This window comes from Mustelus asterias, chromosome 25 (genome assembly GCF_964213995.1).
Source record: "Mustelus asterias chromosome 25, sMusAst1.hap1.1, whole genome shotgun sequence".
Classification (NCBI taxonomy): domain Eukaryota; kingdom Metazoa; phylum Chordata; class Chondrichthyes; order Carcharhiniformes; family Triakidae; genus Mustelus; species Mustelus asterias.
This window is the reverse complement of record NC_135825.1, coordinates 8,118,733-8,141,314: the sequence shown is the minus strand read 5'-3', so window position 1 is coordinate 8,141,314 and position 22,582 is coordinate 8,118,733. Positions and strand designations below refer to the sequence as shown.

Sequence of the window (22,582 nt, the reverse complement as noted above, 5' to 3'; positions counted from 1 at the left end):
GGAAACCGGAGCACCCGGAGGAAACCCACGCAGATACGGGGAGAATGTGCAAACTCCACACAGACAGTGACCCAAGCTGGGAATCGAACCCAGGTCCCTGGAGCTGTGAAGCAGCGGCGCTAACCACTGTGCTACCGTGCCACGTACCGTGTTCAAGCAAGGAAACAATTCACTGAGGGGATATGAGGAGAGGGAGCTGGCACTAAAGTTAAAGTTTATTTATTTGTCACAAGTAGGCTTATATTAACACCACAATGAAGTTACTGTGAAAATCCCTCAGCCACCACACTCTGGCGCGAGTTCGGGGTACACTGAGGGAGAATTCAACATGGCCGATCCACCTAACCTGCACGTCTTTGGGCTGTGGGAGGAAACCAGAGCACCCGGAGGAAACCCACGCAGACACGGGGAGAACGTGCTGACACTGCACAGTGACCCAAGCCGGGATTTTTCGCTGTGAGGCAGCAGTGCTGACCACTGTGCCACCGTGGAGGGGGACACAAAAGTACAAACCTGCGAATTCTGCAAAGCAATACACACGGAGTTTACATGGTGCAACACCTCTCCAGACCTGTCATTCTGATCACTGGCCAGTCATTCAATAAATACACTGAGGTGTTGGTACCAGGTCCACGTAGACATGCGCCATTGATTGAAAATAAAGCCCATTCTAAAACTTCTTGCGAAATCTGAAAAACAGTAAATGCCTCACCTTCCTTTCCTCGCGAATTCGATAGATTTAATAGCGGTGGTGTTACTGGTGCCTGTCGTGACTCGGAATGAAGCTACCAGCTCCTGTGTATCCGTCTTTAGAACCAAGATCTGAAAATGCAAGTATGTTTCAGCATCACCAACAGATGTAGAACAATTGAGTAACAACACAGGAGCCAGAGTGGGGACAAAGTTCCTCTAAATGCAGCATCACAGATATCTCTGCTCATTTTACACCAATCACACAAATTTAGTATAGAGTCAGAGAGGTTTACAGCACGGAAACAGGCCCTTCGGCCCAACTTGTCCATGCCGCCCTTCTTTTTTAAACCCCTAAGCTAATCCCAATTGCCCGCATTTGGCCCATATCCCTCTATACCCATCGTACCCATGTAACTGTCTAAATGCTTTTTAAAAGATAAAATTGTACCCACCTCTACTACTACCTCTGGCAGCTTGTTCCAGACACTCACCACCCTGAGAGAGAAAAAATTGCCCCTCTGGACACTTTTGTATCTCTCCCCTCTCAACTTAAACATGTGCCCTCTAATTTTAGACTCCTCTACCTTTGGGGAAAAGATGTTGACTATCTCGCTGATCTGTGCCCCTCATTATTTTATAGACCTCTATAAGATCACCCCTCAGCCTCCTACGCTCCAGAGAAAAAAGTCCCAGTCTATCCAGTCTCTCCTTATAACTTAAACTATCAAGTCCCGGTAACATCCTAGTACATCTGTTCTGCACTCTTTCTAGTTTAGTAATATCCAGTGTGCAGATACAACAAGTGATTTGAAATGGAATGCTGGCATTTGTTGCAAGAGGAACGGCATATAAAAGTAGGGAAGTTTTACTACAGCTGTACAAGACATTGATGACAGCACATCTGGAGTGGTGGGTGCAGTTTTGGTCTCCGTATTTAAAAGACTTCCTTTAGAAGGAGTTCAGAGAAGGCTCACTGAATGCATTCCAGAGATGAAGAGCTTGTCTTATGAAGAAAAGTAGAACGGGTTCAGCCTACGCCCACTGAGGGTTTAGAAGCACGAAAGATGATCTTATTGAAACATACAAGATCCTGAGGAGATTCGACAGATGAATACCCAGAGAGGATGTTTACTTTTGTACGAGAGATTAAAACTAGAGGACCTAGTCTAAAAATAAGATGTCTACCCTTTTAAGTTAGAGATGGGGAGAAGTGTTTTCTCCCAAAGGGTTGTTGCTATGTAGAGGCTGGATCTTTGCATTTACATGCAACACCAGGCACGTGAGCTCTCTGTAAAAGGCAAAAAACGTGACAGCCCTGTTCTGACAAAAGGTCTGAACTCAAACCGTCAGAGCTTTACTCTTCTGGGGGAAGACAACATGCCCATCCTCAATAACAGCAACTAGACTCAACATCTATGGGCTATCATAGAATCCTACAGTGCAGAAGAAGGCCATTCAGCCCATCGAGTCCGCACCGACCACAATCCCACCCACGCCCTAACCCCATACATTTACCCTCGCTAGTCCCCCTGACACTAAGGGGCAATTTAGCATGGCCAACCCACATGTCTTTGGAGTGTGGGAGGGAAACCGGAGCACCCGGAGGAAACCCACGCAGACACGAGGAGAACGTGCAAACTCCACATAGAGACGATCCAAACCAGGAATTGAACCTGGGTCTCTGGCGCTGTGAGACAGCAGTGCTAACCACTGTGCCACCCGTGCCAGTACGGAAATAAATTTGACAAAAACTATCCAGGATTTCCAATCCTGACCATCTCTGGCACTTTCTAGGAAATGCCCAAGAACAGGGGCACGGTCAAGCCTTCTGTGTCTCTCTTTCTCTCCCTCTTCCCTCGCCAGTGTTGGTTAACAGTCTTGGATAACCCTCTGACTTCACTGATGGAGGATGCCACTGGGACACGTCATTGGAGAACTTCTGGTGTCTGTGGAACTACACCATAGCCACAAGGGGGAAGGAAAAGAGCTGACAATGAGGGAGGCAGAAGAGTTGGATTGGATTGCATCAAAATCTCTTTCCTTAATGGCAGGAAGATCACTGTATACCAATAGATACGGCCAGTGGTGACAGAACATTGGACCTTTAGGACTTTAGTTTCTATGTTTTAGAAAAGGAAATTGAAGAAAGAGAAAAAGAAACCTTTAAAAATGTGTTTATTTAAAGATTAATGTTAGGGACAATTAACTTTTCCTTTACAAGTATATTGAGAATCGACGTATCTAATCTGCCATTGATAAAACTAGGTAAATGAAGCAAAAGAGAAAACAAGTTCTCCTGTGATACTCACCTTTCCTTTGGCATTCCCTGTGTAAATATACTCTCCGCGCCGGTCAAAAGATGCCACAACGTTAAGATCTGAATCATCATCTACAGGTAGAACTACGTGCTTAGAGTCAGAGAGCGTTAACAACACCGGAGCACATTTCATCGGGCAGACAAGGACCCTGTTCCTGTTGATTAGGTGGAAATACAAATCAGAAACAAATACATTTATTATTACTTATTAGTGTCACAAGTAGGCTTACATTAACACTTCAAAGAAGTTACAGCTTCTTGCTTCTATTTCAGATTTTCAGCATTCGCAACGATTAGGTTTGGCTTCTGTGAGAATCCCCTAGTCGCCACACTCCGGTGCCTGTTCGGGTACACTTAGGGAGAATTTAGCATGGCCAATCCACCTAACCAGCACGTCGTTTGGACTGTGAGCGGAAACCGGAGCACCCGGAGGAAACCCACGCAGACACGGGGAGAGCGTGCAGGCTCCACACAGACAGTGACCCGAGCCGGGAATCGAATCTGAGTCCCAGGCGCTGTGAGGCAGCAGTGCTAACCACTGCGCCACCCCATCATCAAATACATCACCTAAAGGCAAGCCCGTCATTATCAAACAGAGCTAACCTATGATTAGCCCTCAGAAGCCAAGTAGGAGATACCGAACACACAAAGTTATTAATGGCAATGTCATTTGTATTCATATCAGTGATGTAGGGACGATTATAAACTACTCATTCCAGAAGACCAGTTTATTGTAGATCATAAATACTACTCCCATTTTATTAGACAACAGGTGCCAACAATAATTCTGCTGTTATTTATACCTCCTCTGGACCCATCTTTTGTTTCTTTATTTATCCCATTACATCGCCGTTTCGCCTTGCAACATCATCTCATTTGCTGCTAACCTGCACCCAGTCACAGACCTTTCTTCTTGTTCTTTCCTCTGCTCCTTCGAGCCCTGCCTCTGGACTTGGCAACAAACAGTTAAATCTTTTCTACTTCTGACGAAAGGTCATGGGAACAGAGTTAAGGTTTCAGGTCTGCCGTCACAGATGCTGCCTGACCTGCTGAGTACTCATGATGTGGGGATGCCGGCGTTGGACTGGGGTAAACACAGTAAGAAGTCTAACACCACCTGGTTAAAGTCCAACAGGTATATTTGGTAGCAAAAGCCACTCGCTTTCGGAACAGGCTGTTCCTTCATCAGGTGGGTGGGAGTTCAGAACTCCCACCCACCTGACGAAGGAACAGCCTGTTCCAAAAGCTAGTGGCTTTTGCTACCAAATAAACCTGCTGAGTACTCCCAGCAACTTCTGGCTTCTATTTCAGATTTTATCCATTTGCAGAGATTAGGGTTTGGCTTCTGTGGCTCCCGGCACAGAGTTTCTGATGATGGCGAGGCAGCTGAACGGAGACTAAGCAGGTCCCCTCGGGGTGGCAGCAACAACAGTGCAGCAACGGCGGAGGTTCCCACCGACTGTCATTCACGAAGGAATAGCGTTCACCAGAATCAGGCAGTAAGCTTCTCTTGTATACTGGGACATGAGAAAGGAAGGCCTTGCCCTAAAGCTCTGTATAATTTGTGTCACGTCTGGACAATGGCAGACTTTCTGATGCTCACTCAGAAGCCAAAGGACGTTACCAAAAGAGAAAACGCTGGAAAATCTCAGCAGGTCTGGCAGCATCTGTAAGGAGAGAAAAGAGCTGACGTTTCGAGTCTGGATGACCCTTTGTCAGCTTTGAAACATCTGGCTTTGACAAAGGGTCATCCAGACTCGAAACGTCAGCTCTTTTCTCTCCTTACAGATGCTGCCAGACCTGCTGAGATTTTCCAGCGTTTTCTCTTTTGGTTTCAGGTTCCAGCATCCGCAGTAATGTTCTTTTATAAAGGATGAAAAGCTGCCTCACAATCGACAACAACAGAGCGACTCAGCCCCAAGACCGCACTAGTAATATTAAAGGGACATTTCCCACCACTGCTACCTGCAGCTTAATTTAAATGCGAATCAATGTCCCACTGGTCCCACACCCACCCAAAACTGGACTGATTGTCCAACCTCACGTCACGTAGGAAATTTGGAGAAGAATATAAACAGGAAAATTAGAAAGACATTTCACCCATCTTCCTTTCATAGTTCCAAGGAAGTTCTTTAGGTCAAAGATTTGAAACTTTCCATGCAAGTTTTCATTGTAAATCCACACAAACCATTGGGTTACTTACTGATCTCTGGGATGGAACTGCACTTTGAGAACTGGCGAGGGAAAGCGGAACCTCTGGTCACAGTCTCCGGACAGAACATCCCACAGTGACACAATGTTATCAGTCGAAGCACTGACGAGTTTATGCCCATCTCGACTCCAACTGTAAAACACACAAGAACAATAATGCCAAAAGATGTGCAGGTTAGTTGGATTGGTCATAGTAAACTGCCCTTAGTGTCCCAGGATGTGTAGGTTAGGTTGATTAGCCATGGTTAATGTGCGGGGTTATGGAGCTGGGGTGGGCCAAGGGTAAGATGCTCTGGTTAAGAGAGTCGGTGCAGACTCGATAGACTGCACTGTGGGGAGTCTATATTATTTAAAATTTATTCTTTCAAGGGATTATGGCCGCCGCTGGCTGGGCCAGCATTTGTTGCCCATCCCCGAGTGCCCTTGGGAAGGTGGTGATGAGCTGCCTCTTGAACGGCTGCAGTCCCCGAGGTGTCGGTACACCCATAGAGCTGCTAGCAGGGGAGTTCCAGGATTCTGACCCAATAACAGTGGGACAACAGCAATATAGTTTCATAAGAAATAGGAGCAGGAGTAGGCCATCTAGCCCCTTGAGCCTGCCCCACCATTCAATAAGATCATGGCTGATCTGAAGTGAATCAGTTCCACTTACCCGCCTGCTCCCCATAACCCTTAATTCCCTTACCGATCAGGAATCCATCTATCTGTGACTTAAACATATTCAACGAGGTAGCCTCCACCACTTCAGTGGGCAGAGAATTCCAGAGATTCACCATCCTCTGAGAGAAGTTCCTCCTCAACTCTGTCCTAAACTGACCCCCCTTTATTTTGAGGCTGTGCCCTCTAGTTCTGGTTTCCTTTCTAAGTGGAAAGAATCTCTCCACTTCTACCCTATCCACCCCCTTCATTATCTTATATGCCTCTATAAGATCACCCCTCAGCCTTCTAAACTCCAACGAGTACAAACCTAATCTGCTCAATCTCTCCTCATAATCTACACCCCTCATCTCTGGTATCAACCTGGTGAACCTTCTCTGCACTCCCTCCAAGGCCAATATATCCTTTCGCAAGTAAGGGGACCAAAACTGCACACAGTATTCCAGCTGCGGCCTCACCAATGCCTTGTACAGATGCAGCAAGACTTCTCTGCTTTTATATTCTATCCCCCTCGCAATAAATGCCAACATCCCATTTGCCTTCTTGATCACCTGTTGCACCTGCAGACTGAGTTTTTGCGATTCATGCACAAGGACCCCCAGGTCCCTTTGCACAGTAGCATGTTGTAATTTTTTTTCATTTAAATAATAATCCAATTTGCTATTATTTCTTCCAAAGTGAATAACCTCGCATTCAAGTCAGGACAGTGTGTGCCTTGGAGGGGGGCTTTAAAAATTGTGTAAAACGATCGCAGAGATAACATACCAGCATTTTGTAAGATGTGCACTTTTTCCTTTATAATTTTAATGCCATTAAATCCTCATGAATTGTAGTCACAATGTGGGATACTGAGACACTTGCACAAATCTATTGAAATCAACTGCCTATCACCTAAAGGGGAACGATCAAAATGAGGGCTTTTGGTTTAATGAATGGAACCACATGCAATGTTGCCCATAACTTGAGAAATGGACACAATGAGAAACAACTTTAGAATTGGGGCAGCACGGTGGCACAATGGTTAGCACTGCTGCCTCACAGTGCCAGGGACCCGGGTTCGATTCCCGGCCTTGGGTGACTGTGTGGAGTTTGCACATTCTCCCCGTGTCTGCGTGGGTTTCCTCCCACACCACAAAGGCGTGTGGATTAGGTTGACTGGCCGTGGAAAATTATCCCTTAGTGTCAGGGGCACTAGCAGGGTAGATATGTGGGGTTACAGGGATAAGGCCTGGGATTGTGGTCTGCCCAGGCGTGATGGGCCAAATGGCCTCCTTCTGCACTGTAGGAATTCTGTGACTCGAAATGAATCAACAAAAGACATAGAACATAGAACAGTACAGCACAGTACAGGCCCTTCGGCCCACGATGTTGTGCCGAACCTTTTCCAAAACCAAGATCAAGCTATCCCACTCCCTATCATCCTGGTGTGCTCCATGTGCCTATCCAATAACCGCTTGAAAGTTCATAAAGTGTCTGACTCCACTATCACAGCAGGCAGTCCATTCCACACCCCAACCACTCTCTGAGTAAAGAACCTACCTCGTACATCCCTCCTATATCTTCCACCACGAACCTTATAGTTATGCCCCCTAGTAACAGCTACATCCACCCGAGGAAATAGTCTCTGATATCAAATATGTTGTGGTAACAAATTTTCACTACTTTTTTAGACTTTAAAAATATTGCAAATATATAAATCAGGACAAGAAGTGCTTTTCCTTTTAGAGTCAGAGGTTTGCAGCATGGAAACAGGCCCTTTGGCCCAACTTGTCCATGCTGCCCTTTTTTTTTAAACCCCTAAGCTAATCCCAATTGCCCGCATTTGGCCCATATCCCTCTATACCCATCTTATCCATGTAACTATCTAAATGCTTTTTAAAAGACAAAATTGTACCCGCCTCTACTACTACCTCTGGCAGCTTGTTCCAGACACTCACCACCCTCTTTTTAAAAAATTGCCCCTTGGGACACTTTGTATCTCTCCCCTCTCACCTATGCCCTCTAGTTTTAGACTCCCCTACCTTTGGGAAACGATATTGACTATCTAGCTGATCTGTGCCCCTCATTATTTTATAGACCTCTATAAGATCACCCCTCAGCCTCCTACGCTCCAGAGGAAAAAGTCCCAGTCTACCAAGCGGCTCCTTATAACTCAAACCATCAAGTTCCGGTAGCATCCTAGTAAATCTTTTCTGCATTCTTTCCAGTTTAATAGTATCCTTTGTATAATAGGGTGACCAGGACTGTACACAGTATTCCAAGTGCGGCCTTACCAATGTCTTGTACAACTTCAACAAGACGTCCCAACTCCTGTATTCAATGTTCTGACCGATGAAACCAAGCATACTGAATGCTTTCTTCACCACTCTGTCCACCTGCGACACTTTCAAGGAGCTATGAACACGTACCCCTAGATCTCTTTGTTCTGTAACTCTCCCCAACGCCCTACCATTAACTAAGTCCTGTCCTGATTCAATCTACCAAAATGCATCACCTCGCATTTTAACAGCAGTCAAAACTATATTTCAAATTTGCTGAGAATTCTCTTTGAAGGATGGAGTGGATGATGTCTTAATATTCCTGCACTAATGAATCTTGAATAAATTTAGACCCAAAGCTAATGAGCTTTGATATTCAACTTCAATAATCACAGAAGTGCTGAATTAAGACCAAGGATTTGGAATGAAGGAGGAGAAGATGAAAGAGATGGTCAGATGTCATTCCATTACAGACCCAAACTCTTGAAACTGCTGCCTCACAGTGCCATACACCTAGGTTCAACTCTGGCCTTGGGTCACTGTCTGATTTGATTTGTCACATGCATTAGTATACAGTGAAAAGTATTGTTTCTTGTGCGCTATACAGACAAAGCATACCGTTCATAGAGAAGGAAAGGAGAGTGTGCAGAATGTAAAGTTACAGTCACAGCTAAGGTGTAGAGAAAGATCAACTTAATGCAAGGGAGGTCCATTCAAAAGTCTGACGGCAGCAGGGAAGAAGCTGTTCTTGAGTTGGCTGGTACATGACCTCAGATTTTTGTATCTTTTTCCCAACGGAAGAAGGTGGAAGAGAAAATGTCCGGGGTGCGTGGAGTCCTTAATTATGCTGGCTGCTTTGCCGAGGCAGCGGGAAATGTAGACAGAGTCAATGGATGGGAGGCTGGTTTGCGTGATGGATTGGGCTACATTCACGATCTTTTGTAGTTCCTTGCGATCTTGGGTAGAGCAGGAGCCATACCAAGCTGTGATACAACCAGAAAGAATGCTTTCTATGGTGCACCTGCAAATGTGCGGAGTTTGCACGTTCTCCCGGTGTCTGCGTGGGTTTCCTCCGGGTGCTCCAGTTTCATCCCGTAGTCCGAAAGACGTGCTGGTTAGGTGTACTGGGCGTGCTAAATTCTCCCTCGGTGTACCCGAACAGGCTCAGGGATTTTCACAGTAACATCATTGCAGTGTTAATGTAAGCCTACTTGTGACACTAATAAATAAAAAAGATACTCTCAAACAAGTAGAAATGTGGGAGAGCAAAGAACAGCTCTTCCAACATGGGGGAGGGAATCAGATAAGGGGGAAAAGAGTGGGGGAGAGTGGGATTTCTTAAAACATGTAGCAAATAAATTTGCAAAAATTAAATTCGTTAATATTTACCTTAATCAAGTCCAAATGTGTCACATCCTTGTGCAAAATACACAGCACGCTACACTGGGAAGAAACTGAGTTTTTAAAAGAGGGATGAGTGTGCACTCGCAAGGGGAGGCAGGTGGTTGTAAGCAAGAACCTCATGGCTCAGTATCTGGATCCCGGTTGTTGCTTGTTGACACAAAGTGACCTTGATGCAGAAAGCAACTATCGGATCCAGCTGTGGAGAACATCGACTTGAGACTGCAATAGAGCCAAAGAAAACTCAAGTTTCACCGGGCAATTTAGATTAGTTGTTGAACTAGGCAGACAAGTGATAAACGGAATTTAAACACCGATAAATGCAGAGGATCGCATTTTATGAAGAATGACAAGCAAAGATTATATACTCAAGGCAAAAGAATTAGCATAAAGAAGTATTGAAAGAAAGTTATAGTAAACTTGCTGCTTACAAGTTTAGATTTTTTAAGTTTATTTATTAGCGTCACAAGTAGGTTTACATTAACACTGCAATGAAGTTACTGTGAAAATCCCCTGGTCGCCACACTACGGCGCCTGTTCGGTGGGAGGGAGGGAGAATTTAGCATGGCCAGTGCAACTAACCAGCACGTCTTTCAGACTGTGGAAAAACACCGGAGCACCCGGAGGAAACCCGCACAGACACGGAGAGAATGTGCAAACTCTGCACAGACAGTGACCCAAACCGGGAATCGAACCCCCGGGTCCCCGGCGCTAAGAGGCAGCAGTGCTAACCACTGTGCCACCATACGAGATCAAAACAGTACAAGAAGTGATTTACAAAGTAAACGGGTGTTGGGCGAACTGGAATTGTGCAGCAGGAGCGTACAGAGATGACGGTGCTTGATAATGCATCGAGCAAGTCTTACTTCAAATACCACGAGCAATTCTGACATTTCGTAGCAAAGGAGGCAGATGTGCATTTGAAAATGTGCAGAAGACAGTAACCTACCTCAAATCTAAGTGGTGATGAGCTACTAAACAGGCCAGAGAAGGTTACGCTCCAGCACCAGGAGGAAGGGAGATCTCACTTAGATACAGAAAGTATTTAACAGCATAGATGGGTGATCATAGAATACAGAATTAAGCTCAATCAAAGCCAGTAGATTGAGGGAAAATTAATTTAAATTAATCAAAAGTCAATTCAGAACCAATCTTGAAAAACAAATTTGTCCCTCACTGGGGGATAAGTGGAATAATGTGCCTCGTAAGACAGCTGAGGTGCAAAGAGCCATTGGATTCTAAATTAGTTTTTAGATGTGTACTTCATTAATTACTGATAGGTGACTGCAACGGGAACTTCATGCGACAGGCGAGTAAAGGGCTGAACAGTGAAGATTTAGACGCAGCTCCTTCTGACTGGGGTTCTGAAACCTTACCTATCTTATCTCCTTCAGGTATTAATCAGCCTGCTTTGAAGTTCCAGAATTTTCTATTCCTATTTCAGATTTTATCCTTACCTGAGAACAAACTACCAGCGATTCTCCCAGGGACACTTGAATGTCACCTAACCTCTGCAAAACGCTATCCCATAGCGTGCACGGCTAGTTAACAGCAATCACCAACAGAGACTGTTCCCTGTGAAGATCGGATGCACCCGGACACGGCACGCACTCGGACACGCAAGATCAATTACCATAGTGAACACACAGGATGGATGTGTGCGCTGATGATTTTGGCAATACCCCTCGTCAGGAAGTCCCAAATGACGATACGCCCATCGTTGCACCCCACAGCGAGCAGTGTACCCCACCTGTTAAATGTACAGGTGAGGGCCATGCTAATACAGTCCAGGGTTCCATCCGCCTCCTGCACAAAAGAAATTACACCAAGTCACATTTCAGACTCGTACACAACAGCCACAAACTAGCATTTATACAGTGCCTCCGACGCAGTGAAACCATCCCGGGTACTTCATAAAAGCATAGATATTAATTAGGACAGGTAAACAAAAGCTTTGTCAAAGAGGTAGGTTTTTAAGGAGCACCTTAAAAGGAAAAGAGAGAGGCAGGGAAGCATTGAGAGGGAATTCCGGAGCGTAGGGTCGAGGCAATTAAAGGTACAAGTGGAGAGGAACTGGGGGTGAGCAGTGTCAGACTTGGAGGAATGGACGATTCCCAGTGGGTTGTAGGGCTGGCAGAGGTTTGTGAATTAGTGAAGGGCAAGAGAATGGAGGGATCTTAATAGAAAAGGAAGAGAATTATAACATTGAGGTTTTGCCAAACCATGTTAGCACATACAGCAAGCACGGGATAATGCATTGAAAATAGTTTTGTGCAAGTAAGGCTAGAATCATAGAATCCCTACGGTGCAGGAGGCCATTCGGCCCATCGAGTCGGCACCAACCACAATCCCACCCAGGTCCCACCCCCATAACCCCATGCACTTACCCTAGCTAATCCCCCTGACACTCAGGGGCAATTTAGCATGGCCAATCAACCTAACCCGCACATCTTTGGACTGTGGGAGGAAACCGCAGCATCGGGAGACAACCCCACGCAGACACGGGGAGAACGTGCAGACTCCGCACAGACAGCGACCCAAGCCGGGAATCAAACCTGGGTCCCTGGCGCTGTGAGGCAGCAATGCTAACCACTGTGCCACCAGAGACAGAATTCCAGATTGCAGAGAGTTCAAGGTGGAAAGCCAGCCGGCAGGGGGGACCGAGGCAGTGACAGAGGTGAGCAATATTACAGAAGTGAAATTAGGTGCTCTTGGACGAGGTCAGCTCAGGGTCAAGCAGGAGGCCAAGACTGCAATGAACCTAGTTCAGCTTCAGACAGTGGCACAGTAAAAAGGGTGGAATAGATGGCTAGCAAGTAGAGCTTGTGGCAGGGTTTGAAGGCCATGACAGATTGGAGTGTGTGGTGCCTGGGAGAAGCAGGTTATTGATTTGATTTAAATTATTGCCACATGTATTAGTACACAGTGAAAAGTATTGTTTCTTGCGCGCATACCGTTCATGGAGAAGGAAAGGAGAGAGTGCAGCAGTGTTAGTCACAGCTCGGGTGCAGAGAAAGCAAGAGATTGAATTAAAGCATTGTTAGAGTTTAAAAGAGTGAGAATAAAGTTTGAGAAGCACAGACAAGAGTAAAAGATAGAATGAGAAGGTATGCTGGGCACAGCTTGTAAGAAGTCGCCACACTCCAGCGCCAACCTGGATGACATTGGACTTGTGATTCCCAAGTCTATCCACCACAGGGGGGTTTTCCATGCCATGTGCCTGGGTCTGTTGTAGACTCATTGATAGGGATTAACCCCTATGAAGAGTCAATACATTCGTTATCATTGTATAGTGTAACCACAGGAGAACTAGATGGACCCCTGGTCTGCCCGTCTTCCAGCAATTCCTCTGTTAGGGAGGAATACTAATCAGGAGCCAGAACCACTTTCCTTCAAACTTTCCCATGGGATCACTTTTTTTTTAAATTCTTTCATGGGAGGCTGTCACTCCCAAGGATGTTGCCCATTGCAAATTGCCACTGAACTGAGTAGTTTCCTAGACCATTTCAGAGGGCAGTCAACCACATTACTGTAGATCTGGAGTCCAAGACCAGACCAGTTAAGGATGGCAGATTTCTTTCCCTCAGATACATTAGTAAATCCTAGATGGGTTTTTTGATGATAGTTTCATGGTAACCATCAGTTAGACTTGGGACTGAATTTTGCCAAAAATAACTGAGGGAGGGAGGACGATTTTCCAACCTCGCCACGTCTGGCGCAGATTGTGTCGATCCTGGAGAACAGTGTGTGGTTATAAAAACTGGTTCCGCGCCCAACGCCAAACAATTGGTAATCTTCCCGTCCCGGCCCCTTTCTACGGGTGCAAACTGGATCGCGCCCTTTGATTAGCATGCGATTGACTTGATTTCAATCTCATTAGCGAGTTCGGCACGTGGTTGTCCCACCTCAGGAATGTTCCCACCTCTCCAGACACGAAGGGACATGTCCGGGCAGTACTCACCTGGCAGTACCAGTTATGGCACTGGTTTTGGGGGAGAGAGAAAATTCCACCCTAAATCACATAATGCCAAGAATACTGGAGTGATCCGCGCCGTATGGTCAAGGGCGATCCGAACCACAGTCATTGCAGTCATTTTTTGGGACAGTGGTGAGTTTTGCAAAGGCGCCCTGATCTCTCAGTACACCGGGAGACCGCTTCCTTGGCGGCATGCTCCCCCATCCCCTCCCCGGGTCATCAGGGCTCTTCCAACGGGTTCCCCTACCTAATCTACAACATCCCCCCCCATCATGACCACTGATATAGTTCCCCCCATTTTAGACTCCACTCAAGACTCGTGGAAACCAGAACTGATTCAGCCTGCGACACATCCCATCAGAGCTGGAACATTCCGGCATGGGGGGGAAACAACAGCGTGCCGAACACAGAGATTGAAATCAAGTCAATCTCATGATAATCAGCCTTGCGCCAGTAGAAAGGACCCAGGATGATTGCAAATTGTTTGGTGCCTGGCGTGGAGCTGTTTAGGCCCTATTTTCCAAAATTGGCAAGATCAGCACCAGGTACGAGGTTGGAAAATTGCCCATTTGGTCTCAAATCCGGACTTTATTAATTGCATTTAAATTCCACCAGCTGCCTTGATGGGATTTGAACCCATGCCCCAGGACATTAGTCTCAGGATTACTTGTCCAGTGACATTACCACTAAGCCACTGCCTCCACTTGAACATGGTCTGAAGAGGTCGCAGATTTTGACTTCATCTGAAATACAACATTTCTAGAAGTCCAGCACTTACGCACCAAACTGTCAGAGACTGCACAATATCAAGATCTGTGCTTCTTCTGAGTCACATCAGGTCATTCTGTAATCTGAACTTTTCATCACCTAGCACCAAGATGTTATGGTTCTGAGGTGACAGCGTAGTGGTATTATTGCCAGAGTATTAATCCAGAAACTGGTTTTGGGGACCCAGATTCAAATCCCACCTGGAATTTGAATGCAATTTTTAAAAAAATCTGGAATTAAGAATCTACTGATGACCATGAAACCCTTGCTGATTGTCGGAAAGACCCATCTGGTTCACTGATGTCCTTTAGGGAAAGAAATCTGCCATCTTTACCTGGTCTGGTCTACATGTGACTCCAGAGCCACAGCAATTGACTCTCAACTGCCCTCTGAAATGGCCCAGCAAACCACACAGTTCAAGGGCAATAAACGCTGGCCGGCCAGCGATGCCCATATCCCCCACGTCAATAAGAAAACTGCCAGCTGACAGAGAAGTCAACCCTATACCATAACAAATGACAAGCTGCAGCTTCTGCAACATATTTACTGCAATATTCAGACTCAAGACCATTTTCATTGTTGAAAATGTGAATGTTGCCAGGATGGTTACTAACTTAAAAAATAAAAGAGAACTTCAACAGCAATTGCTAAAAACACGAGTGTTTCAAACGTACCTCTGGGTAGTTCTGTCCAAAGGACTCTGTTTGAAAGAAGGAGAATGAAAATAGATCAATTTAGATGCCAGATTTTGAAAACTTCTGAAGATGTTTTTGCACTGACACAGATATAAGTTGTCACGTTTCATCATTTATAGGATATTCTTCCACTCCCCAACGTCAACCTAGCAGTATCCACAGATTCAAGAGTACAGGAGGAGGCTATTTGGCCCATCATGCCTGCGCCTTCCCCACTCCCTTTTCCTCATTCCTTCCAAATTCACCACTCCCTCATTCTCCCTTATTTCCTCCCATTTCCCTCCTCCTCATTCCCTCGATTCCCCCCTCCTCCTCCCTCCTTTCCTCCCCCCTCCCTCCCCCTCCCTCCTTTCCTCCCCCCTCCCTCCCCCTCCCTCCTTTCCTCCCCCTCCCTCCTTTCCTCCCCCCTCCCTCCCCCTCCCTCCTTTCCTCCCCCCTCCCTCCCCATCCCTCCTTTCCTCCCCCCTCCCCATCCCTCCTTTCCTCCCCCCTCCCTCCCCCTCCCTCCTTTCCTCCCCCCTCCCTCCTTTCCTCCCCCCTCCCTCCCTCCTTTCCTCCCCCCTCCCTCCCTCCTTTCCTCCCCCCTCCCTCCCCCTCCCTCCTTTCCTCCCCCCTCCCTCCCTCCCCCCCTCCATTCCTCCCCCTCCTCCATTCCTCCCCCTCCTCCATTCCTCCCCCTTCCCTCCATTCCTCCCCCTTCCTCCCCCTCCTCCTCCCTCCTCCTCCCTCCATTCCTCCCCCCTCCATTCCTCCCCCCTCCTCCTCCCTCCATTCCTCCCCCCTCCTCCTCCCTCCATTTCCCCCTCCTCACCCAGCAGCTCCAGGTTCATCCTCTCTCTCTCTCTCTCTGTGTATTTTGGGCAGTGTTTTCTCTCCGGGACGCCGCTCTCTCACAGCCCGCCCTCCTCACTCGGGGCCTCCGCCTCTTCCCGGTCCCACAGCAAAATCCGCCTCCCCGCTGAGCCGCTCCGTCCCCATAAACCGTCCCCGCCGCGGAGAGCGCTGAGCGCCGCCAAAGGTTCCGGCCCGCGGACTGCGCAGACTCAAATGCAAAACCCTGCTGCTGGAAAGCTGCATTAAACTCAGAGTGCTGGAAAGGCTCAGTGGGGCAGGTCTGGCAGCACCTTGTGGAGACAGAAATAGAGTTAACCTTCCAGACCACCCACCTTTCATCATGAATCTGAAACGTTTCATAGAGCAATAGAGCTTTACAGCACAGAAAAAGGCCCTTCGGCCCATCATGTCTGTGCCAGCCATCAAGCACCTATCTATTCTAAACTCATTTTCCAGCACTTGGTCAGTCCACCTTGAATGCTACGGTGCTCATCTAAACACTTCTTAAATGTTGTGAGGTTTCCTGTCTTTATCACCCTTTCAGACAGAGAGTTCCATATTCCCACCACCCTCTCGGTGAAAACATGTTTCGTTTTTTGATTTATTATTGTCACAGCTATTAACAGACAGTGAGAAGTATTGTTTCTTGTGCGCTTTACAGACAAAGCATACCGTTCATAGAGAAGGCGAGGAGCGGGTGCAGAATGTAGTGTTACAGTCATAGCTAGGGTGTAGAGAAAGATCAACTTAATGCAAGGTAAATCCATTCAAAAATCTTAACAGCAGCAGGGAAGAAGCTGTTCTTGAGTCGGTTGGTGCGTGACCTCAGACTTTTGTATCTTTTTCCTGACGGAAGAAGGTGGAAGAGAGTATAGAATCCCTACAGTGCAGAAGGAGGCCATTTGGCCCATCGAGTCTGCACCGACCACAGTCCACCCAGGCCCTATCCCCATCACCCCACTTATTCGCCCTGCTAACCCCTAACACGAAGGGGCAATTCAGCATAGCCAATCAACCTAATCTTTGGATTGTGGGAGGAAACCGGAGCACCCCCGGCAGCGAGTTCCAGGCATTCATCACCCTTCTGTGTTAAATAAAACTTGCCTCGTACATCTCCTTTAAACCTTGCCCCTCGCACCTTAAACCTTTGCCCCCTAGTAATTGACTGTTCCACCCTGGGAAAAAGCTTCTGACTATCCACTCTGTCCATGTCCCTCATAAGCTTGTAGACTTCTATCAGGTCGCCCGTCAAACACCAGTGAGAACAAACCAAGTTTCTCCAACCTCTCCTCATAGCTAATGCCCTCCATATCAGGCAACATCCTGGTAAATCTTTTCTGTACCCTCTCCAAAGCCTCCACATTTTTCTGGTAGTGTGGCGACCAGAATTGAACACTATATTCCAAGTGTGGCCTAACTTGACAATTTTTAAACTCAATGCCCTGGCCGATGAAGGCAAGCATGCCGTATGCCTTCTTGACTACCTTCTCCACCTGCATTACCACTTTCAGTGACCTGTGTACCTGTACACCCAGATCCCTCTACCTATCAATACTCTTAATGGTTCTGTCATTATCTGTATATTTCCTATCTGTATTAGAACTTCCAAAATGCATTACCTCACATTTGTCCGGATTAAACTCCATCTGCCATCTCTCCGTCCAAGTCTCTAACTGATCTATATCCTGTTGTATCCTCTGATGGTCCTCATCGCTATCCGCAAATCCATCAACCTTTGTGTCATCCACAAACTTATTAATCAATCCAGTTACATTTTCCTCCAAATCATTTATATATATTACAAACAGCAAAGGTCCCAGCACTGATCCCTGAGGAATGCCACTTGTCACAGCCCTCCATTCAGAAACGCACCCTTCCACTGCTACCCTCTGTCTTCTTTGACCGAGCCAGTTCTGTATGCACCTTGCCAGCTCACCTCTGATCCCATGTGACTTCACCTTCTGCACCAGTCTGTCATGAGGCCTTGTCAAAGGCCTTACTAAAGTCCATGTAGACAACATCCACTGCCCTACCCTCATCAATCATCTTCGTCACTGCCTCGAAAAACTCGATCAAGTTAGTGAGACATGACCTCCCCTTCACAAAACCATGTTGCCTCTTGCTAATATGTCCACTTATTTCCAAGTGGGAGTAAATCCTGTTTCAAAGAATCCTCTCCAATAATTTCCCTACCACTGATGTAAGGCTCACCGGCCTGTAATTATCTGGAGTATCCTTGCTACCCTTCTTAAACAAAGGAACAACATTGTTATTGTCACTGTCAGAGGTGATGTTAAACTGAGGTCCCATCTGTCCCTCAGGTGGACATCAAACATCCTGTGGCACCACATTACAGAACTGCTAGGGCTTCCTCCCGTTCCACTCGTTCAAAAGAAATGTTCATCAGTGTAACAACAACACCTCAAGTTATAATTAGTAGCCTGAGAAAAGTTATATGAATGTGCTAAGTGGCACAGTGGTTAGCACTGCTGCCTCACAGCTCCAGGGACCCGGGTTCAATTCCCGACTTGGGTCACTGTCTGTGTGGAGTTTGCACGTTCTCCCCGTGGATTTCCTCCAGGTGCTCCAGTTTCCTCCCACAGTCCAAAAATGTGTGGGTTAGGTGCATTGGCCATGCTAAATTGCCCCTGAGTGTCCCGGGATGTGTAGGTTAGAGGGATTAGCAGGGTAAATATATGGGATTACGGGGATAGGGCCTGGGTGAGATTGTTGTCGGTGCAGACTCGATGGGCCGAATGGCCTCCTTTTGCAGTGGAGGGATTCTATGATTCTAACTGTTAATATCACGGAAGAGTGAGTTCCCCCCAAAAAACATAGGTTTCTACATCAAGGAGTGATGTCCTTTAGGCATCAGCTGGTAAAATGGCTTGCTCATTTTCTTCCCACTTAGAACCACAGAAACCCTACAATGCAGAAAAAAGCCATTCAGCCCATCGAAACTGCACTGACTCTCCAAATGAGCATCTCCACCCAGCACCTCCCCTCCACCCTATCCCCTGTGCATTTACCATGGCTGATCCACCTAACCTGTGCAACTTTGGACTGGGGGAAAGGGTGCGGGGTTGAGTAGGGCTCCAATCTAGCATAGACTTGATGTGCCGAATGGCCTCTGTCTGCACAGTATGAATCTGGGCTAATGAATGTTCCATATGTGAGGCCACTTTGTGCAGTCCCTTCTTACCCCAGGATCTTAACGCAAAACCCAACGCAGGAGCTTTAGCTGAATTTAATTTTCTCAGATTACTGGAAGATTTAAATACAATGATACTAAACAAAAGGCTGCAGGATATTCCCATGAACATTCACGTTGCTTGTTCAGCTAAAGCACTGAACAATCAGAAATACCCAATCAAAAACCCTCTCACGCACCAGGATTGCAAACCTTCCAAGAAAACAACCTGCATTGAGGCAGCGTCTTGGGTTACCAAAATCAGGATTACTGGAGCAATCAGGAATCAAAGGTTTATCTCAAGATCACTACACGGGAGAAAGGTCACGGGGCAGTGAAAACTGTAATTCTTACAAAATTATTTGAACCCTTTGTTTTGCCAGTTATAAAAATATTGGATAAACCCAATCACTAATCAAGGACGGAATTGAATAAGAGTCCAAAGATGTGCGGGTTAGGTTGATTGGCCAGGTTAAAAATATTGCCCCTTAGAGTCCTGGGATGCGTAGGTTAGAGGGATTAGTGGGTAAATATGTGGGGGTAGGGCCTGGGTGGGATTGTGGTCGGTGCAGACTCGATGGGCCGAATGGCCTCCTTCTGCACTGTAGGGTTTCTATGATTTCTATGATTCTTCTATGAAATCTTTTTCCATTATCGTTGGTCAGTAAGTGAGTCATTCTGACGATGGATGTGGGAGAATGAGGTCAGACTTTCCAAGTGTGACTTCCCTCCAGTACCTCACCGTCAGGGGCAATCTCATTGCTAAAATCCAGGAGGTGAAAAATTGACAGTGCCTCCCAGCTCTCTGAGCACTCATCATTGCAGAGAACGCATGCACAGAGATGAATCGTTCAGACTGCAAACATTGATTCTGTTTCGGAAAATCGAGCGGCTAGATAAATAGGGTTCCACTAGGGACAACCCACTACGATGGTTGGAGGTGGAGATGATGTGGTGAAACCTCCATATAAACGTTCAAACAGGGTTGTTCTGGTATCTCAGGAACTGAAGATTAATCTCCAGGACATTGCAAAGCCGCAGAGCAGGGGTTTTAAAATCATGGGGGGAGGGGGTCACAACCCCCACTCCGAGGCAGTGACGACAGCAGCTGAGTGAGCAGTGACGCTGCAATGATATGAAATGAGCGTGAAATTGGATGTGAAATTTTTTTCACAAATAATTCATCAATGGAACAGCTTTTGGTTGCACTGATTGGTCATTCAGTCAATGCCCTGATTGCCCATTCAGTTCACTGCTCCGATCAGCCCCTACTGAGCAATCCTGATTGTGCTCATAGGGAGGCACGGTACCTAGGGCGGCACGGTACCGCACAGCGCCAAGGACCCAGGTTCGATTCCCGGCTTGAGTCACTCTCTGTGCAGAGTCTGCACGTTCTCCCCGTGTCTGCGTGGGTTTCCTCCGGGCGCTCCAGTTTCCTCCCACAGTCCGAAAGACGTGCTGGTTAGGGTGCATTGGCCATGCTAAATTCTCCCTCAGTGTACCCGAACAGGCGCTGGAGTGTGGCGACTAGGGGATTTTCACAGTAACTTCATGACAACATTAATGTAAGCCTATCTGTGACACGAATAAATAAAATAAATAAAATAAGCTACACTAACAACCAGTTGAACTCGTAACATGGCTCATAGAATTAAAATTGCTACTGTGCAGAAAAGGCCATTTGGCCCATCGAGTCTGCACTGACTCTCTTACCCAGGTCCTCCCTGCCGCGCCCCCATCCCTGTAACCCCACACATTTCCCATGGCCAAATCCCCCTAATCTACACATCTTGGGTTACTAAGAGACAACTTCGCATCTCCAATCCACCTAAGCTACACATCCTTTGGCTTATTTACTGTTGCAAGAAGCGACATGCATTTGCACACTGGGACCCGTTCTCAGCAAACAAAAGGAATATGTTCAAGACTTGCACCTTTCCCCATTAACTTCTCCATGGCAACACCTCAGTCAATTAGCGCTGACCAACCATCACTCTTTTCTCGTGCAGTATAAATTGGTCTGGTCGTTTGAAATTTGGCATTCTTACATTTGTCCTGATGAGTGTAAGATGAAAAGCTTCAGCAACACATCTCTCTTCCCAGCAATGTCGAACTTCTGTCCCTTGTTTTTGTTCTCTCAACCTCTATCCATAAAAGCCGAAACCCTGTAAAGATAAAGTTCAAAGTTTATTCATTCGTCACAAGTAAGTCTTACATTAACACTGCAATGAAGTTACTGTGAAATCCTCCTCGTCGCCAATCCTGTTCTGACTACTTTCTCAACCTCGCCTGCCACCATCGCCAATTTGTACACGTGTATCCAGAGGAATCTCTGTTTAGAAGAACTTCATTGAATCCCTACAGTGCAGAAGGAGGCCATTTGGTCCATCGAGTCTGTACTGACTCTCCAAAAAGAATCTTATTCAGACTCAGCTCCTGCCCTATCCCCACAACCCCGCACATTTCCCATGGCTAATTCCTCTAACCTACACATCTTTGAAAATTAAGGGGCAATTTAGCATGGCCAATCCCCCTAACATACACATCTTTGAAAATTAAGGGGCAATTTAGCATGGCCAATCCCCCTAACATACACATCTTTGAAAACTAAGGGGCAATTTAGCATGGCCAATCCACCCAACCTACACACCTTTGGACACTAAGGGGCAATTTAGCATGGCCAATCCCCCTAACTTACACGCCTTTGAACACTAAGGGACAATTTAGCATGGCCAATCCCCCTAACCTACACATCTTTGGACACAAAGGGACAATTTAACATGGCCAATCTCCCTAACCTACACATCCTTGCACAGTGGGAGGGAACCGGAGCAACCGGAGGAATGGGTTGGGCCTCTCCAATTTGGGGCGGCATGGTGGCACAGCTGTTAGCACTGCTGCCTCACAGCGCCAGGGATCCAGGTTCAATTCCAGCCTCAGGTGACTGTGTGGAGTTTGCACATTCTCCTTGTGTCTGCGTGGGTTTCCTCCGGGTGCTCCAGTTTCCTCCCACAGTCCAAAGGTGTGCAGGTTAGGTTGTTTGGCCATGCTAAATTGACTCTTAGTGTCAGGGGGATTTGCCGGATAAACATGTGGGGCTATGGGGACAGGACACGGGGGGATTGTTGTTGGTGCAGGCTTGATGGGCCAAATGGCCTCCTTCTGCACTGTAGGGATTTTATGATTCAATTCCTCCCAGGCCCTATCCCTGTAACCCCACATATTTATCCCACGCGTCCCCCTGACATTAAGGGACAATTTAGCATGGCCAATCAGCCCAACCCGCACATCTTGGGGTGGCACAGTGGCACAATGGTTAGCACTGCTGCCTCACAGCGCCAGGGACCCAAGTTTGATTCCCGGCTTGGGTCACTGTCTGTGTGGAGTTTGCACGTTCTCCCTGTGCTTGCGTGGGTTTCTTCCAGGTGCTACAGTTTCCTCCCACAGTCTGAAAGACGTGCTGGTTAGGGGTGCGTTGACCCAAATAGGAGCCGGAGTGTGACGACTAGGGGAATTTCATAGTAACTTCATTGCAGTGTTAATGTTAGCCTTACTTGTGACTAAAAAATAAACTTTACTTTT

The 22,582-nt window shown here is 46.8% G+C and overlaps 1 protein-coding gene across 2 annotated transcripts in view; it reads right to left on the bottom strand.

Moving 5' to 3' along the window:
- Positions 1–15,928, bottom strand: part of rbbp5 (retinoblastoma binding protein 5) — a 38,226-nt gene extending 22,298 nt beyond the window's left edge. Inside the window, exons 1-6 of one of the 2 annotated variants that reach the window (XM_078242055.1) lie at positions 15,788–15,928; positions 14,956–14,981; positions 11,171–11,343; positions 5,214–5,354; positions 3,003–3,165; positions 713–822 (exon numbers count right to left, since the gene is read on the bottom strand). In XM_078242055.1, the coding sequence (XP_078098181.1) occupies positions 713–822; positions 3,003–3,165; positions 5,214–5,354; positions 11,171–11,343; positions 14,956–14,981; positions 15,788–15,806 (632 nt within the window). In that variant the 5' untranslated portion in view covers positions 15,807–15,928. The remainder of the gene's footprint in view (positions 1–712; positions 823–3,002; positions 3,166–5,213; positions 5,355–11,170; positions 11,344–14,955; positions 14,982–15,787) is intronic. The other variant, XM_078242057.1, reaches the window with a different exon arrangement.
- Positions 15,929–22,582: the final 6,654 nt, after the last annotated feature.